This window comes from Grammomys surdaster, unplaced genomic scaffold, assembly GCF_004785775.1.
Source record: "Grammomys surdaster isolate TR1022 unplaced genomic scaffold, NIH_TR_1.0 174, whole genome shotgun sequence".
Classification (NCBI taxonomy): domain Eukaryota; kingdom Metazoa; phylum Chordata; class Mammalia; order Rodentia; family Muridae; genus Grammomys; species Grammomys surdaster.
In genome coordinates, this window is record NW_021604622.1 from 11,680,127 (window position 1) to 11,699,005 (window position 18,879).

The window sequence follows — 18,879 nt, forward strand, 5'->3', positions numbered from 1 at the left end:
TCTGTCTCTGTCTGTCTCTGTCTGTCTCTGTCTGTCTCTGTCTGTCTCTGTCTGTCTCTCTGTCTCTCTGTCTCTCTGTCCCTCTCTCTCCCTCCCTCCCCCCCTCTCCGTGTGTGTGTGTGTGTGTGTGTGTGTGTGTGTGACATATGCAGTTATTTCCAGCGGTCATAAAATGGCATTATATTATTATGTCTTCAGTAACCCATAGCAACTGGAGTTATGGGTGGTTGTGTATCATCTCAAGTGTGTGATGGAAATATTATAAGAGTTTTTATAAGTGCCACAAGTGTTTTTAATTGCTCTGTGATTTGTCTAGCCCTTTATAAAATATTCACAAAACAAGTAAAGAAGTTATGCTTAGACCCGCCATAATGTAATTCAGCCTCACTGCTACTTTGGTTTAATCTTAGTGACGCATGTCAAAACTTTATGAAGTTTAAGTGCAGTAAGATAATAACATTCATGTTGAATTAAGATCATAAGATTGTGGTAATGTGCAGTGGATACGATGGGAAACTAATATGCTGTAGATGTAGGGTATTTCACAATTATTCAATTTCAGTGAATTTTAAAACTACTAGGGATTGATACATCAAATGGTGGGGGTGGTGCACATTTGATGTAGTCAGTCTAATAATTTTAAATAGAGTGAGACAATCATTAGAATTGCTGAGAAAATTTGTTCAGTGATATTTTGCTTTTACTTACTGTAGATAATTGCTTATTATGATGAGGGTGTAACAGTCCATTATAAATTATGAAAATTGCATTTTATGAAGACATACATGACACAGTAAACACCTGATACTATGAAATTTTATCAGAATGACTATAATTATAAATTTTATTTTGCTTGCTTTCAAACAGAGTAATTTTACTCATTTTTGTCACCACAGGAGGGCAGTACAAAAATCCAAAGACTCATCATCTATTTTCAAGGCAGGAAAAACAAACAGGAAAACACAAATCAGGAAGTGTCTTAAAATTATGCCAGTTCTGTTAAAATTCAACAGTCAAATCTTATTGTTACTCGTAAATAAAAGGAAATATAGAATGCATTATAGTTAATTGGAAAATAGTATTTATAGAAGTAAATAAATAAAAATTATTCAAAATCATATAATACTAAATTACATACATTTTTCTTTCTTTTAAAAATTAATTAATGTATTTTAAACTCCAAATTTTATTTCCTTCCCAGCCCATCCTTTGACTGTTCCACATCCCATACCTCCTCCCTGCTCCCCTGTCTCCATGAAGATGTCCTTACCCGGCCCACCCCCACTCCACCAGACCTCTAAACTCCCCGAGGCCTCCAGTCTCTTGAGGGTTAAATAATCCAAACATGTTCATACACACCATGACTGATCCAGGATTAACTCAAGTTTGTTTTTGTCATTATTTTTGTTTAATTTTGTTGAGATCATTAATAGTCAATTGTCAGGAAAATAAATAAGAAGTAGAATTTTAGACATAATTCGATACAAATTAAAGATTTAATGATATCAATCATTAAGGCAGAGTGGGATATAAGAGGGTGGGGGGACAGGCAGATGAGAATCAGTGAGAGACCCTAGCTCAAAATATAAAAGTGGAGAATGACTGCATAAGACACAGAAGTCACCCTCTGATCTCCATTGACCAACATCCACAAATACGTGCAAACATATGGAGGTTTATATACTACACACATTCATATACTGCAATACACATAACATAATACACATCCGCAATTGGAGAAACAAACTTGGATGTCTTTCAGAGTACTGAAAATAATGCGGCATTTTTTGATTTGTGTACAAGTTTGTGTATGTTTAAGACAACCAACAGACATGTATATATATTTTAAAACTGTGATTTTATGAGGCTGGAATGATGGCTCAAAAGTTAAGAACACTGATTGCTCTGTCTGAGGTTCTGAGTTCAATTCCTAGTAACCACATGATGACTTACAACCATCTATAGTGAAATCTGATGTCCTCTTCTGGTGTGTCTAAAGACAGCTACAGTGTACTCAAATAAAATTAATAATAATAATAATATGTTTTTTAAAAAATATGATTTTAAGAATTTACTTGTATTTTCAAAATAAGTGTCATATTACTATATTTCTAGGCTAGAGAGTCAAAGGTCCTAATTGAGAAGCTATCACATCAACCCTAGTGATTCAATATGATTGTTACATTCAGATAATAGAAAAAATGAATGGAAACATCAGAGTTACAGGTATACAGTATATAGATATATGGAATGAAGAATATGTCAGAAATATAGATTTGGTTCTGATAAATTCACAGAATGTAATACAACATGGCAGAGGAGAGTGTGCTGTAAAAGAAAAGATGAGAGAGGGGACACTCGATGGTTTAAAAGACCAGAGTGTTTTCTTACAGCCATTGCTATTGGTTAACGAGGATCCATGTTTGTCTTCCAAGGGTTCACATATGGGGAGCTTGATCCTCAATATAGGGTTATTAAGACATTTGGAAACTTTTACTAACTAGCATGTACTTAGTGTAAAGTAATTAGTTCTTTGAGGATGTTATAATCAGTGTTTACAGTGTTCTGCAAGTTCGATTCCTATAAAATGAGATTCTGTAAAGGCAGAAGGCAGGCTTATTCTGATTAATGTACTCTTCATCTTTTTTTTTTTTTTTTGAGTTGAGTCTATCTATGGAATCATCCAACATGATAGGATGCAGCCAGCATCCAGTACTGTACTATTTAGGACTTCAGCTAACAGCATGATCAACTAAATAACCCCCTTTTCCTTGCATATAATCCAGCTCCAGATTCATCATTCCAGTATGAAGTGATGCAGCCACAACATTTTAAGAGTAAGACATGTGCCGAAATATCAGATTTGAGCTCAGTGTCAGGGGTACGATGGAGACTAGCTTTTGACTGTCTTTCCATGTAATTAATAAGTAAAGCCATTGCATAAGGTGTTTATGGACAAGGTGTAAACAGATAATTGGAATAGAGATTTTTTTACTGAAGTCTTTTTTTCAATAACCTTATGTGGCATCATAGTTGAATTTTTAAAATTCTTTTGATACTCTAACTACACCATTTTACTCAACCATTTCCTGTCTCCATTTTGTGCCACTTGCTCTATTACAAATTTACAATCTCTTTCTCTTTAATTGCTTACATTAATGTTTCTAAAAACATTTAAAAATCACCTATATGAATTATTTGTATGTATTGGAAAGTATCTTTCATTAAGATATTCATGATGAGGTGTAAAGGAAAAATATTAGAAGTACAATAAAGTACAAGCCATATGCATTTTATTTTAGTTTTAAATATTTTTGAAGTATAATAAAGAAATATAATTATAGTCATATTTTCAAACTTACTATGCAATAATTGATTCAAATTATATAATGCCCTTATAAAAGTCAAATTATTGCCCCAATAAGTTTTCTTAAGAAGAGTACTTGATGCATTACTGAATATAAACTTTAATGTTTTACAATAAAAACTGAAATAAAATACGGCAGAATTATAAAAGGGCTTCTATAAATATTGACTATACTAAAATTATAGAGAAGAAAGCACAGCAGGACACATGTTTTACACTGATACTGCATAGGATATCAAGGAAACTTATGTAAACTATCCCGTAGTTATGTATTTATTTAGTTGGTTTTAGTTTTTGCAACTTCTTACCATTCTAATTTCAACTTTATTTTCTTTATAACTTATATATCTATTCATTACGGGTTGAGACATTCTGGTTTATTTGGTGAGATTTACTTGAAAACAGCAAATTAGTACAGAATTACCTTTTGTTTTTTCCATAATGTATGTTAGAGGTGATGGTACTAAACACCTAATGTGTGTGTGTGTGTGTGTGTGTGTGTGTGTGTGTGTGTGTGTGAGAGAGAGAGAGAGAGAGACAGAGACAGAGACAGAGACAGACAGAGACAGACAGAGACAGAGAGACAGAGACAGACAGAGACAGACAGAGACAGAGAGAGAGACAGAAGAGGAGAAAGAGAAGAGAGGAGGCGGGGAGAGAGAAAGTAGTTAGAATTTGAAATCCCCATTTCTACATCACAAATCTAATTAAGCAAAGATAAAAATTTGTGTACCAAAATTAAGAAAAAAAATGACTGGGTTTTGTTTGAGAATCTGGTTCAAAGTACTTTTGACCATTAATTCTAAATAATAGTTTCTAACACACACAAACCTGGAGCAAAAATGTAAAGCAGAGTACAGTGTACATATAGAGCGCAAAGTTCACAGAAAAATTATAATTAATCCCACTAGTGAATTTGGAATGTAAATTGTGCCAGTACATTTCAGCTAGTGTGTTATCTTGATTTGATTCATCTTTGGAGACTTTTTGCCAAGAAATTTTCAGATAATTTCCTCCTATTGATATAGAGGTTTCTGAACATACTGAATTGAATAAATTATTGGATATTAGAGTTTTTGTTTTTTTGTCTGTTTGATTGATTGATTGATTGATTGATTGATTTTCTTGGTGCCTACATGAGTAGTCACAATGGCACTGAAGCACAGTTTTAGAATTGCCTTTCCTGTAAGAACTGCTATTTGCTTACTGTTTGTTTCTTAGTCTATGTTACATCTAATTAGACTACTACTTTACATGAACTTTTATTATTTTAAATTTACCTTACCTCACAAAAATTATATTCTACAAGAGTCTACAAAAATGGAAATATTTCTTTTTAACTTCTGTTTAATTTCTCTTTAACTGTATTTCCATGATTAAATATCTCTCATCAACCATTTTTCCGAATTGTCATTTCCCTTCTTAACCATAGCCTTATAATCTATACATATTTATTCTGATTGCCAAATATTAGATATTCTCTATCTTGGGTTCCTATCAATGATCAAGAAGCAATTTTGGGTCTAGGGCAAGCTACGAATAGTTTGTACTGCAAAATGACAAGGACAGAAATAAAGGAAGACTCTGCTTTCAGTTTTGGACCATTGAAACAAGAAGCCATCTGCTAACGAATAGATTATTGTACAGAGGAAACATTCTGTCCTACTCCATAAAGACAGTCTTCACACATCAAGTCATAATGGAGCCTGAACGTGCCGCTTTTCCAGATATCTCTGTCACTAGTTAAGAAACAATCTATGTTTACAATATATCTGAAGTGCTAAATGGTGCTAAGAATTTTTACTAGTGTTAGCAATTGTGTTTAAAGTAATCTGTAATCCTTAGAAAACTGCTAATGTCATGGTTTGAATTTGCTTGGCCCTGGGAGTGACACTATTTAGAGGTGTGGCCTTGTTGGAGTAGGTGTATCACTGTGGGCATGGGCTTTAAGAACCTTACTCTAACTGCCTGGAAGTCAAGTCTTCCACTATCAGCTTCCAGATGAAGAAGTAGAATTCTCAGCTCCTCCTGCACCATGCCTGCCTGGATGCTGCCATGTTTCTGCCTTGATGATTCTGGATTGAAGCTTTGAACCTGTAAGCCAGCCCAACTAAATGTTGTTCTTCATAAGACTTGCCTAGGTCATGGTGCCTGTTCACAGCAGTAAAACCCTAACTGAGACAACGGGAGAAGACTCCAGAGGCTCCTGCTATGTAGCAGTGCTTGATTAGTGCCATATAAAAATTCATGTTTACTTTTGCCATGACAAGTTCTCTTACCATAGTGCAACTGGGTTGTAACAGCTATATTGGACTGCTTGGGCTACCATCTCTTTAAATATTTTATTGGCTATTCCTGCTCTATTTCACTCAAATTCATATTTCAGTCTGTTAATAGGAATTATACTGCTGACTCAGAAACTGTCTATACAGGAGCCTGCGAAAACAAATCTGCCACTGCAGTAATTGGTTTAAGCCTTGCTGTGATATATTGCTTAATTCCCAGAATTCTGTACTTCACAGTGTTTTCCATCACACAGGACTAGAATATTCCAAAACCCTCTTTATATGTTTGAATAGAAAATATAGGAAAATGCCCTTTGTAATGGATAAAGTTCATACCCTGTTCATACATAATAATTACATAAAATTACTCAACAGATAAAAGTCACATAACCATCAAAATATCATTAATTATGTTTTTCAAATCAGAATGAACACTGCCTTATCCCATTATTAACTGAAAGATGTATGTACCCAAGCTGATATTCCTTGAGATATGTAAGCTCATTAACAAAATGTCTTGGGCTGCAGGAGTCATTTGTTATTGACTTTCAATTACAATATAGTTTTCAGGCAAAGAGCCCACTTTTGCTGTTCTATAAGTATACAGGAACATTTTTCAGAGGACTACAGAGTGAGGAGAAGATTTGGTATCAACTCCTCTTCAAGGAGTTTTTGTAATGAAGAGTGATAGCTGCCAGAAAATGTTGAAAAGAATAGAAGAGAATAGGATATTGCCAGCATGTTGTCACTTTTTAATCCACTGAGCTGGGATTTTTATGCAGAATTTTCAAAACCTACAACCAACAACCATGTCCAGCAGCAATAATCTAAATGAACTCATTGTTTACAAACAAGATATGCCATAATTAGAGACCTTATAAAGAATTAAGATCATAATTAACCTTAGTTATTCAAACAATACCAGAAAGGGTTTCTCAGACAGCCATCTTATATTCAGTGAAGGTCAGCTGATGCCATTGGGGCTGAAAATTCTATGTCATGTTCAAATAAAAGCCTTCAGTGTGTGTCATTATCTGTCTTACATACCTAGAAACATATGCCTATCTCATATGAGTGTGCATGAGTGCGTGTGTGTGTGTATGTTTGAGTGTGTGTGTGTGCATGTGTGTGTGTGTGTGCGCGCTCGCGCACATGCGTGTGTGTGGTATGTGTTCATGTATTGCAGGAGTACCCTGTGTATGAGGGCAATTACAGAAGCAAAGGAAAACCTTGGTGCTTCAGGCACTGTTAGACATGGTTTTACAAGAAAGCTAAGCAGGCCAACCAGAGAGCCTAAAGTGTAATCAAGGCACGTTCAACGTTTGATTCTCTTTTAAATATCTTCAATCTTTTATAGAGTCCAGTCGCTATCTCCCTCTGACATGTCCAGCCTCCAACAGTTCCTCATCCCATTCTTCCTAACCCCGTCTTCAAGAGGATGTCCCCATCCCCAATCCAGTCCAGCCTACCCCACCAGTCCTCCCCACTCCCTGGGGCCTCAAGTTTTTCAAGGCTTATGTGCCTCTTCTCTGTCTAAGGCCAGACCAGGCATTCTTCTGCTGTATATAGTTGTTGTTATTTCATCCAAAATATTTCTTAAATGGGTGAAATGAATAACACTTTGAATTACTAGATTTCATTAAAATGTTTACTTGTTTAATTTAACTTTCAATTTAACCTATTTTAAGAATTACGTGTCGTATTATCCAGAGAACTTTACATCTACATTTTGCTAAAGAACGAAACAGTTGAATGTGCCTTGATTGTTTATGAATTTTCCAAGTATTTGTCCTGAAATATCTGATTACTTTCTCCTGATTTTGCATGGGTTGAATTAATTACTTAATAATTTCAAAACTATTTGTATAAATCATTTCAAAGTTTTCTAAACAATTTCACATTTTTATTTATTTTTGATTTTCTCTCTATAGAAGCTTTTGTAATCTATATTTATTTCCTCTCTAATTAATAAACTTCAATTTTAGAGCAGTTTAAGATTTGCAGAATAAAACTGAAGAATAAGCCCAGTTTCCATGTAGCTATTGCATCATACTCTTCAGACTTAGTTTCCTTAGTTATAAATTGTTTATTTTTGTTCCTTTGTAAGTCATCTGCAAAAGACATCAAATGACTAGAAACATGTTTGTAGGATTTGAATTATCATTTTGTGCATTTTAATCTCCTATGATATGATAGGAATGCAGTTATATTTTATAGCCCTAATAATGTCCATGTATACATATATACGGATACACACATACAAACACGCACACACACAACACACACACACACACACACACACACACACACACACACACACACATATATATATGCCCAAATGTCTTCTTTGAGTAAAACAATTTAATCTGTTTATAATTGAGCTAATTACTTTCATTAAGTTTGTTATGATAGTTACACAAGATAGATATTTTGCAAATATTTTGCTGGTATGAGGCATTCATTTAAATATTAATAATATTTTGAAAAAGTAGATGTCTCTAATTTTTATGAAGTGTGGATAATGGTATTTTAATCTTGTAAGATGAATTAGGAGGTGTCATATCTTCTGTAAGTTTATTACATTAACATTTTTCCACTGGCATTAGAAGGTTTATTACTATCCAAATAAATTGTATATGAATGATTTTGAATCCATATTTTTAAAGACAGGAATCATACATAAGTATTCAAAGGAACTCTTCTCTACATTTCAACATATTTCATTAGAGGTTTTTTTCTTTGTTTAATATTATTATCATTGACTGATAGTTATTGTTTAGTAGGATTTAAAATTAAAATTTCTGGCTGTAACTGTCCAAGTTTCTGAGGAACCTCCAGACTGATTTCCAGAGTGCTTACCCAAAGAATTTAAGTTATTATAGAAATAATCCATTCTCTTCCTTCTGTACTCACTTTTCTTAAATGTAATTTTGAACTTAGTGCTAATATGTATATTGTTGTGTGTGTTTGTAAGTTCTATGGATTCGTTCTTTTGGTTACCCTTTCTACTTTTTCTGTGTCAGTAAGTACAGGATAGGCTTCCTCTTCTGAAAGATGATTCTAGTGTCTTATTTCGATTAATTCTTATATTCTTTTATCTGTTCTCTTGACTCACATGTACTTTCTAAATTGTCAAACTTCTTACACTACAGTATCTATACTTCCTCCTTGCCAATTTGTTTATTTTATGACCATTTTGTGTAAACCTAGAAATGTTTTATGATACCACAAAACAAAACTCACCTCTGCCCTTATCATATACTAAAGGTTACTAGTGATATTCTCACAATCCCCAATTCTTCAGTTTACGAATGTAACCTCCTTCTTCATTGGTTTGAGTTTTCTATCATTTCTTAAATAAGTTTTCGAGGTATTTTTCATAAATGTTTGTACATATTTCATTGCATTTTAACTAAATATTTCATTTGGCATGGTGATATAAATGAATAACAACAATGACAATTTTCATATAATTTTTTAAATAGTAGTAATATTATTATTATTATAAAAGTGATTTGTGGGGACAGAGACTTTAGATATTATGGGTCTTTCTAGCCTAAATAAAGCAATGGATTGATTAGTTACCTATCATTACATAAAATCTGGCTGTGATGACACATGCATAAATTCCAAACTCAGGAGGTGGGTACATGGAGAGCTCATCCTAGTAAAAATAGAACAATGTAAAAAGAATCCATTTTTATTGTTATTGCTAAAGCAAACAATCTGTCTTGTATTTATTTACTTATTTGTTTATTTTTGTTTTTGTTTTCTTTTACTTTTATATTTTTACAATCCAGTTGTTACCTTCTACCTCATCAATCTACCTCCCATTGTCCCCCATCCCATTCCTCCTCCCTCCTGACTATTAAAGGATCCTTCTGTCTGCCTCCCCACCAGACCTCCCCACTCCCTGGGGCTTCTGGAGGGTTAGGCAAGTCTTCTCTCCCTGAGGCTAGACCCAACACTCCTCTGCTATATATGTGTTGGGAGCCTCATTTCAGCTAGTGTATGCTGCCTGGTTGGTGGCTCAGTGTCTGAGAGATCCCAGGAGTCAGGGTTAGCTGAGACTGCTGGTCTTCCCTCCTCAGTTTCTTCCAGTCTTTCCCTAACTCAGTCACAGGGGTCCATGGCTTCTGTCAGGTTGAGTGTAAATATCTGCTTCTGACTCTTTCAGCTGCTTGTTGGACCTCTCAGAGGAGGCTCCTGTCTTTAAGCACACCACAGCATCATTAATAGTGTCAGGTCTTGCGGCCTTCCCTTGAGATGGATCCCTAGTTAAGCAGATAACTGGACCACCTTTCCCTCAGTCTCTTCTTCATTTTTATCACTGCAGCCCTTTTCTGTGTTTTATTTTTATATTACCCTTACATTATGCGGTTTTCACTTGCTACATAAAGGAATTAGCTTGGGCTTTGGATGTTATAGAAAATTTGGAATATATTCTGCATAAACTTCCATGCTATTGACACAGAAATGTGTCCTCCTCTTTTGTCTTCCTTTTCAATCAGCATACCTTCAACTTTCATTGACATGTATACCATTGTATAGCATAGGATTTCTAATGGTACATTCCACAAAAGTATTAGCATTGCTTCATTTCTGATCCTAGACATTATTTTGATACTTGTGTGGATAATCCAATTTTTGTGATTTAGGAGCAGTACCAGTTTATTCCCAGTTTTTGAGGGTTTTTGTCATCATCCAGTAGTGGAAGTTTTAAAGATTTTTCAAATGTATATTTTATATTTAAATCTTTTTAAAGCCTTCACATGGAATTTACATTAATTCATTGAATGTGTTCAGACAGTCTTGTACAGCTGGAATGCATCATACTTGCTGGTAGTGTGCTCCATGAATTCAGCTCTTATTGACTTACTAATATTCTTTTGAATATCTTTGCTTATATGTCTGTAAAAAGCAGATATGGTATTACTTTATAATTTTTTCTTCTTCTAATCCCTTCCTCATATGTCTCACCTAGTTTTGTTATGGAATCTAATTACTATTTCATGGTATGAATCCTTATGATGTCTTTCTCTTTGTTATATTCTGGAACAAATGTATACATAATATTGGGCATATACAAATACATATGATATTGAGGGTGCAAGGTATTGCAAATGATGCAATGTCCTGTCATCACTTGATTAAAGTTGTTTGAATTCCTGTATTTTAGATCATATTTTTTAATGTATAGTGTACTTTTTATTCCTGTATGAAATACTAACTCATAAGGTGTTATTTTTTAAAATTAGAACTGAATAATCCAAATGACCAGTTCAAAAGAATACATTTTGGTTTTGTCATTACTTCATCATCTTGAATTTGCTGGATTTAAATAAAAAAAGGAATAATAGTCTCTTGTTCAAAGAACACTGCCTATGGGTTAATATCTTATAGGACTGGATACAGTTGTTATGGCAGGTAACATATACTTCAAGATGAAGAAAAATTTCATTAGATCATGGAATTTCAGGATGAGGATCCACTTCTATGTTCCCCTTATTGAGTAATAAATTTATTGGTCAGAAACAAGGGTAGTTGAGTGAAATTTATATTGTTTGTTTGATAGGAGAAATTGTGGCCTAATTTTGAATGTAGAGAAAGAAAAGTCTGTATCAAAAGGACTCATTCTAAAAATCTTTCTTTGCAATAGTGACACACTGATGGCTCACTGGCATATTAGTTCCCACTGGTGACGGCTAAAGATTCAGTAGGTACTCAAGCAAAGATGGCGTTGGTACACCAACAGCAGTTCGCTGAACATAGACAAAACCTCTTCACCTGGTGCCACGTCAACTTTCTTCCTGAGCTGATTGAGCAGTGACTTGGTTGCTGATTGTATTTACTTATGTTTCTTGGTACAATCTAGGGGAGGAAGGGATAGTCTTGGCTTATGACTTAAGTGGACAAGACCATCATGTTGATCAAGATACGGTGGCAGAACTGTGAATCACTTCTGATCACATTGTATTTGCAGGCAGGAGTCATAGAAAGTAATGGAGATTGAGCCAAATTACCACATATTTGAGGCCCACGAGTAGTGAATCATTCCTCCTGCAAGGTTCGATGCCCTCAATGTAACATGCTGCTACTAAAACAGATAGGGAATCAATCTAGTGTTTCAATACATGAATCCGTTGGAAGCATTCATATCTACACAATAGCACTGTTGAAACTAGATCACGTCAAGATTATGACTCATCCCACCCACTTACCTCTTAGGTTTCTATGTTGCTACTGTGATTATTTGATAAACCTGTGTATGTTCAGCTTTAATATTTGTAGTAGAATTCTTTACCTAAGAAGAAAATAAAAATTATATCTTATAGTTATGTAAAAAATTAAGTAAAATATGTCTTTTATATCCTTAACCCTATGAATATTTTCTTTTTCTTTGCCCTTAATTTTTCTAATTTTTAATACTCAATATTCTTAATATTGCAAGATGTATCATTAAATAGGTTAAATTAATAATGTAGTATTATTAGTCCAAGGAGAGTCTAATTATTGTTGAAGATTCGAGATATTTTTCAAAGTGCTAAATGTTGCAGAATATAAACATTAAAATAGATATATGAAAATGAATCTCAACAAAATATAGAATTATACATAGATGATTATAACAATTATACTATAATTTTATGCATATTTAAATATATAAAAATACCAGGATAAACTTATTTCTGAAATACTAAATATCTGAGAGTATTATAATTGCATAATTGTTTTAAACACAGTAGATATCATGGAGAAGAATAGATAAGCAAAGGTATTTTTATTCCATGATGGTGTTTTTAATGTTTTGTTAAACATATTACCTTGTTTAAAACTTCTCTTGTTTATTATAGCTGCTTATGGATAGTTTCTATAAGATAGTCATTGGATAGATGTTTTTTAAATGATACAACTGTTCTTTTCTCTACAACGTGACTCCAACAGCCTTGTTTTCAGTCTCAGAGCAAAAGCTATGTTTGACAATGTAAAAAAATTCAGATTTCTCATATTTATTCCTTGTTTTGAAAAAATATGAGAAAATTATAGAAAACCATCTTATTCATTTTATATGGTTTCTCATTTCTTTTTGCCTCCATTACAAGAAATTAGTACAATTTATTCCTCTTTTTTTAACTTTTTGCATTTATTTGTTTATTTGTTTATGCGTGTATTCACAGGCTCATATTTGAAGATCAGAGAACAATATACAGGGAGGAATCTGTTCTTTTTCTTCTTGAAATGTTAAAAGTTCAGGTTCATTAAAATAGAAGAAAAGTAAAACTGAAATGATTACTAATATTTCATGCAATACACCAGTTGATATGAGACCTCCAATACATATACAGCAGAGGACTGCCAGGTCTGGATTCAGAGAAGATGAACCTAATCCTTGAGATATTTGCAGCCCCAGGAAGTGGGGAGGTCTAGTGGGGTGGGGCTTGGGGAGGGGACATCCTCTTGAAGATGTGGGTGGGAGGTGTGAGATGTGGAACAGTCAGAGGGTGGACCAGGATGGGGATAAATCTGGACTATAAAAATAAGTAAAGTATAATTTTTTAAAAAGTATTTTTATTAGATTTAGTTAAAAATACTATATATATTTCCATACTGTAATATTTAGTTGATGACTTACATCTAAGTCTAAAAATCTAAAGCATAGTTATCAAAATCTAAAGCATAGTAAAATAATATCAGAAACATGAACTTTTTAATTATGTGATTTTTACCAGATTAACAAAATTTGGTACATATTTTTCTTTATCTAATCTTTCTTGTAATACTTCCTTTTACTAAGCTATTGTTTCAAGATAATAATTTGTAATGGTTATATGATCAAAATACTTATTATCAGTATTTTGAAAAGATTATCATTAAAATATTTTTCAAATATGAATATTTCTGAAACATTATTTAAATTTAGAAGTTTTATTTCACAACCTTATTTTACTTATAATCAGAAACAGATGGATTTTCTGCATATACCTGAAAAATATTCTGTTAAAATAATTTGACTTACCCCCCATAATTAGACATCCAAATTCAAAACTCACATAGTTGGGATTGAACATAAGACGCCTTCTCTAACTAAACAGAGAAGGGGGAGATGCCAGAAGCCAGGACCCTCGCCCTTACCCTTACCCCCTACCTTTCCCCACCTGCACAATGTCCTCTGAAGCTTGGCAACTACAAGATCCTGCTTAGCAACTGCAGATAGACTCAAAGCAGAGTACCGTGTCTTCTTAAGAATAGCAGGGAGACCATAACTCAAGCAGTGTACCATATCTTCTGAAGAACAGCAGGTAGATCATAATTCAAGGCAGTGTACCATATAGACCATGACATGTTTCAAGGCACAGGTCAAGAAGATTTTGTACTTTTCCACCACCTGGACCCTCTTACCCCCTCCCCTTGTAAAACATGCTATAAAAAAGCATTTCATGTTCAAAAAAAAAAGAAATTAAAAAAAAGAAAATAAATAAAAAACAAAAACAAAACAAAACAAAAAAAATAATTTGACTTTTGTAAACATATTTTAGGTGACCAGTAATATGTATCAATCTTTCCTTAAGACACTATAGCATTAGTTTGGCACAGTGAAAAGTTCCTGGACATTGATTTTACTATAATGGAAATGGTATTTTGCTAACAATTACCATGTCTGTACATCCATTCTAACTTACTGAAACAGAGGATGTGTCCCAAACGTGAAGAGGACACATACTTAGTAAGAGGACAGCTCAGAAAAGATGGGAGAGTATTAAAAAGTGAAAGAAACATGCAAACATTTATATATAAAAGTGGATAGATGTCTTCACAGAGAATAAACTTCTTGGTATACATGCTTCTTGGTATACCTGTTAAAAGTAACAAAGATAAATTTTACAACTAAAGGACAGATTATCAAAATTGTACATGGAAAAAATAAAACCATCAAACAAATTTTTAGGACTAAAGAAGTAAAGATTTCTTTAATTAACGTTATCTAATTTAGTTGAAAGAAGTTATATTGCTAAACATTAGAAATAAAAATTATATTCCCATCCATCTGAGCTCATATACATGCAAGTGACTAACTCTGGTTTATTGTGCTTGATTACTTACTTTAAACACTGTAGCTTCCCTGAAATTTCCCACATGACTGTATTCATATTGTAGAAAAATAATCTTCCTTAGTATCCAAAATATCAGTAGTAGGACAAGAGTGGAAACAGTGTCATCATGAGATTGTTCTCTGTGCTCGATAAAAAATATTGAAGAAAAATGTCTAGTTATAGCTCAACATATTAGATAGATTGTATAATCTTTCAGAGAAGAAAGCAAGTGTCATATTTGATGATTATTTCTGATAAAGTTTAAAGCAACAGGGGGAAATAATCAAACACATTTCTATGCTTAGTTTGGCTAAGAAAGAATTCAAGTGGAAAACAAAAAGAGACGGAGAAGACAGTGTCAGGCAGGGTAGAAGAGGATTTGTGAGGTCTATTCTGGAAAGGTGGGAGGCAGAGGCCAGTTCACACCTGCATTTTATTTGAAATGTGTGCTTTTAACAAGTTTGAAATAAATGCCATGTATAGTCCCAATCTCATTAATATTAGTCTTATTCTGTATAGTTTATCACAGATCACTCTGCCTAACTGAAGACTGTATCCTTCGATCAACATCATAGTATCTTACATACATTCTCCTCTATGCTTCTTACCAAAGAAGACGAGATTTCTATTTATAAAATCCTTTGGTTTTTCCATTCCATGTTATAAGTTCATTATAACATGAACTTATAACTATAAAAGTACCCACAACTTCAGTGAATACTGTTATTGTTGTTGAAATAAAGATTTCATTCAATTCACAACAGCTGATTATATATTACATTTGTTAAAATTCTTATGAGTTGATTTTCTATATATGATCATTATTGTTTATAATTCATCATCATTATTACGGTATTTGAGATTCATCCTAGGGTCATTTATGCATTGTTTTACAAGGAAATTACAATCCAGTTAGATGTCTTTTTTGTGAAGTTATCTTTATAAAATAGATATTAATTAGAACTAATTATTTTTTCTTTAATATATGATACTTCTTTTGTATCACTTGAAATTTAAAATGTTTATAAAGATCATGTCTCACAATCAGAACATGGTAATAGAAAAAGTAGTTTCTTAAAGTCAGATTGAAAAGGATTTAACTTTCAAAACTCTTTCTCTGTCTGGTTGGTTGCCATTAATAGAGGCAAGGTTTGTACAGTCTTGTATAATGAGGGGGCCATACTAGTTAAAAGAATTAATTCTACAGTTATCATTATAATGAACTATAATGCCTTTTTATAGATTTGAGGTTAATTATTTAAATGAAATTAAGATTGATTTTTCACACACAGAATGAAGATGCATTTATTTTTCTCCATTGTACTACAATAGAGGTTTAAATTTGGGTAATATTCTAATCAAAATTATATTTAACCAGTCTGTCTTGAAACAACTCAAGTATCCATTATTCTAAGTCCATTACCTCATGGTGACTAGTTATACTTAAGACTACCAAAATCCAAGATGTTCCATTTTCTCTTGATCTGAGGTATTTGTTCAGATTATTATTGACATGGCATGATGGGGAGAAGAAATTAGTACACATCACATTGTTTTCAATGGAATAACCACCCTTGTATTTACAGAATTGTTCTTGTTTTTACCTCTTTGAAGCTTCACACTGACCAAGATAAAGGAGATGGAAATTTAAAATACATTTTGACAGGAGATGGTGCTGGTAATCTCTTCGTTATAGATGAAAATACAGGAGATATCCACGCTGCAAAGAAACTAGACAGAGAAGAAAAATCTCTGTACATTCTTCGTGCCAAAGCTATAGACAGAAAGACCGGGAGACAAGTGGAGCCAGAATCTGAATTTATCATTAAAATCCATGATATCAATGACAATGAGCCAAAATTCACAAAAGACCTGTACACAGCCAGTGTTCCTGAAATGTCTGGAGTTGGTAGGTATCTACTAACCCATGTGCTTAATGTGATTGCTCTTGTATTTTTACTAAAAGATTTGCAGCCACGTGATTGCATGTGTCCTTTCAGAATCAGAGCTGAATCTAGAAACTCTTATTTTTGTCAAACATCTCCTTTCCAAATAACTTCAGTTATTATTGTAGCAATGTCTTCCTTTCATTATAATTAATGAGTGAAGTTGTTTGATTCCAAGGGCAGCAACACCTGCTATCTCGTTCAGAATAAATGCGTTGCCGCCTGATCAGCGAGGAAGTTGAAAACGTCAGCAGCTCTTCTTACATTAAACTGAAAAAGGAGACTGTAGCAGGATAATTTCCTGCTACTGCTACATTATATTTGCAATAAAGCTGGGTAATTGGGGAGGAGCTAATGTGGGAGGAGCGAAGAGCGCAAAGGAGAAGGAAGAGAAAGGGAGAAGGAGGAGAGATCTAGCAACCATGGAGAAGGACGGATGGGTCGGGAGCAGTCCTGGGTAACAACTTAGATCTAAAGTTCAGATATTGAATAACTATTCTAATTATGTGGACATATTGTTAAATGAGCATTTCCAAATATATGAATCCATTGGATAATCTTTAAGCATTAAGAGTCTTCATTCTACCTGGTACTGCAAGTATGGCAGGTATTATCAGGGGCTCAGCCGAGCTTTGTGGGGCCAGTATGATAAATTGGCAGACCCAGCTGCAACGCTGGCATCTCCTGGGTCTAGTTGTGGCACGTTTGGCCTCTGGCTGCTTCTTCCTGGTTTTCCAGATATCACCCGATGCAGGAAACTGCTCTATTTGACAAATTGCTTCTACATAACGGGCTCATTTAGTCATCAAAATAAACTTATTTTGTAAATATGGGAAATAGAACTTCACAGTCTGTCCTGCCAATTAGGAATTCAGAAGAATTTAACAATTGAATGAAGATCAGATAACCTGTGGCATCATGCTAGGATTCACAGAGTTTTACTCTATATCTCTGTATTTTTCTCTACTCGTCTTCCATGCAAACTAAAAACAGTAATTTCTCACAGTTCCGAGATTCTCCCAATTTCAAACACCGCTCCTTACTATACAAAATTGCTTCTTGTATGCATGTTAAAATGGTTAATTTTAACCATTATCAATGTGTAATGATTATCAATGTGTAATGATTCCATTCTATAACAGAAATATATATTGTTTTAAAATATTAGTAGAGTACTATTAAATAAAATATCCATGTAAGATATTCATTTTTCTATATTTATCATTGCCCACTTGAATAGTAGTTCTAAACAATATAATAATGCATGTTTGACTGAAGAAAACTCCTATTTAAAAAAATTAAATCTTTATACATCTTCACTGATAGCGTGGCATAAATGCTTTTTAATAGTATAGTCTATTTACAGAAACACTCAGAATTTTCATGTAAGCCCAGCTATTTGGGGAAACTGAGGTTCTATTATCTCTTCAGTTTTTAATCTTATAATGTAAAATGGATGTATCAAAAAAGACAGGAGGCTTTTGAGATCATAAAGCCCTTGTATAACATAGCACAGATGGGATTTCTTCAATGTTGAACTTATAACTTTAAACTGTTAAAATTTTCTGGATAGATTCATATTTCCCAAGCATTAAGTTACTTTAGATGCATATTTTGGAATTTCTGTACTTACGTTTCAGAAGAAAATATATGTAAAGTTATGTTCTCTAGGTAAATTATTATCAGTTTTGAATTGAATAGAATTATGGTTATATCTTTTAAGTTTTGATAAACATTTTAATATGTTAATTTTGCAAATTACTTTGGCCTTATCTATATTTTCATAGATTTATCCATACTGAGAAATGTAATAAACATGATTAAGATGACAGAAATATTTGATTATTAGAAAAATTTATCAGAAGCGTTCATACAGTCATGTATGTTCAACTTTCAAGCCCTAACTTGATTGTTTTGAATATTTTTTATTTACTTAAGATTATAATGCAATTACATCATCTTCTATTTGCTGATTTTTGTTTCTTCAAAACATTCTCATATACCTTCCTTGCACATTCAAGTTCATGGCCTCTTTTTTTCATTATGTATTTTCACACACACACACACACACACACAGAAACACACAGACACAAAGACACACAGATGCAGTCACAGACACACCGGCACACAGAGATACACAGAGACACACAAAGACACACACAGACAGAAGACACACACATACAGACTCA

At 33.4% G+C, this 18,879-nt stretch overlaps 1 protein-coding gene across 2 annotated transcripts in view; it reads left to right on the forward strand.

Annotated features, from left to right (window-relative positions):
- Cdh9 (cadherin 9) overlaps positions 1 to 18,879 on the forward strand; it is a 112,624-nt gene that overhangs the window by 63,597 nt on the left and 30,148 nt on the right. For both annotated transcript variants that reach the window (XM_028767596.1, XM_028767597.1), the window contains one exon: positions 16,359 to 16,653. In XM_028767596.1, the coding sequence (XP_028623429.1) occupies positions 16,359 to 16,653 (295 nt within the window). The remainder of the gene's footprint in view (positions 1 to 16,358; positions 16,654 to 18,879) is intronic.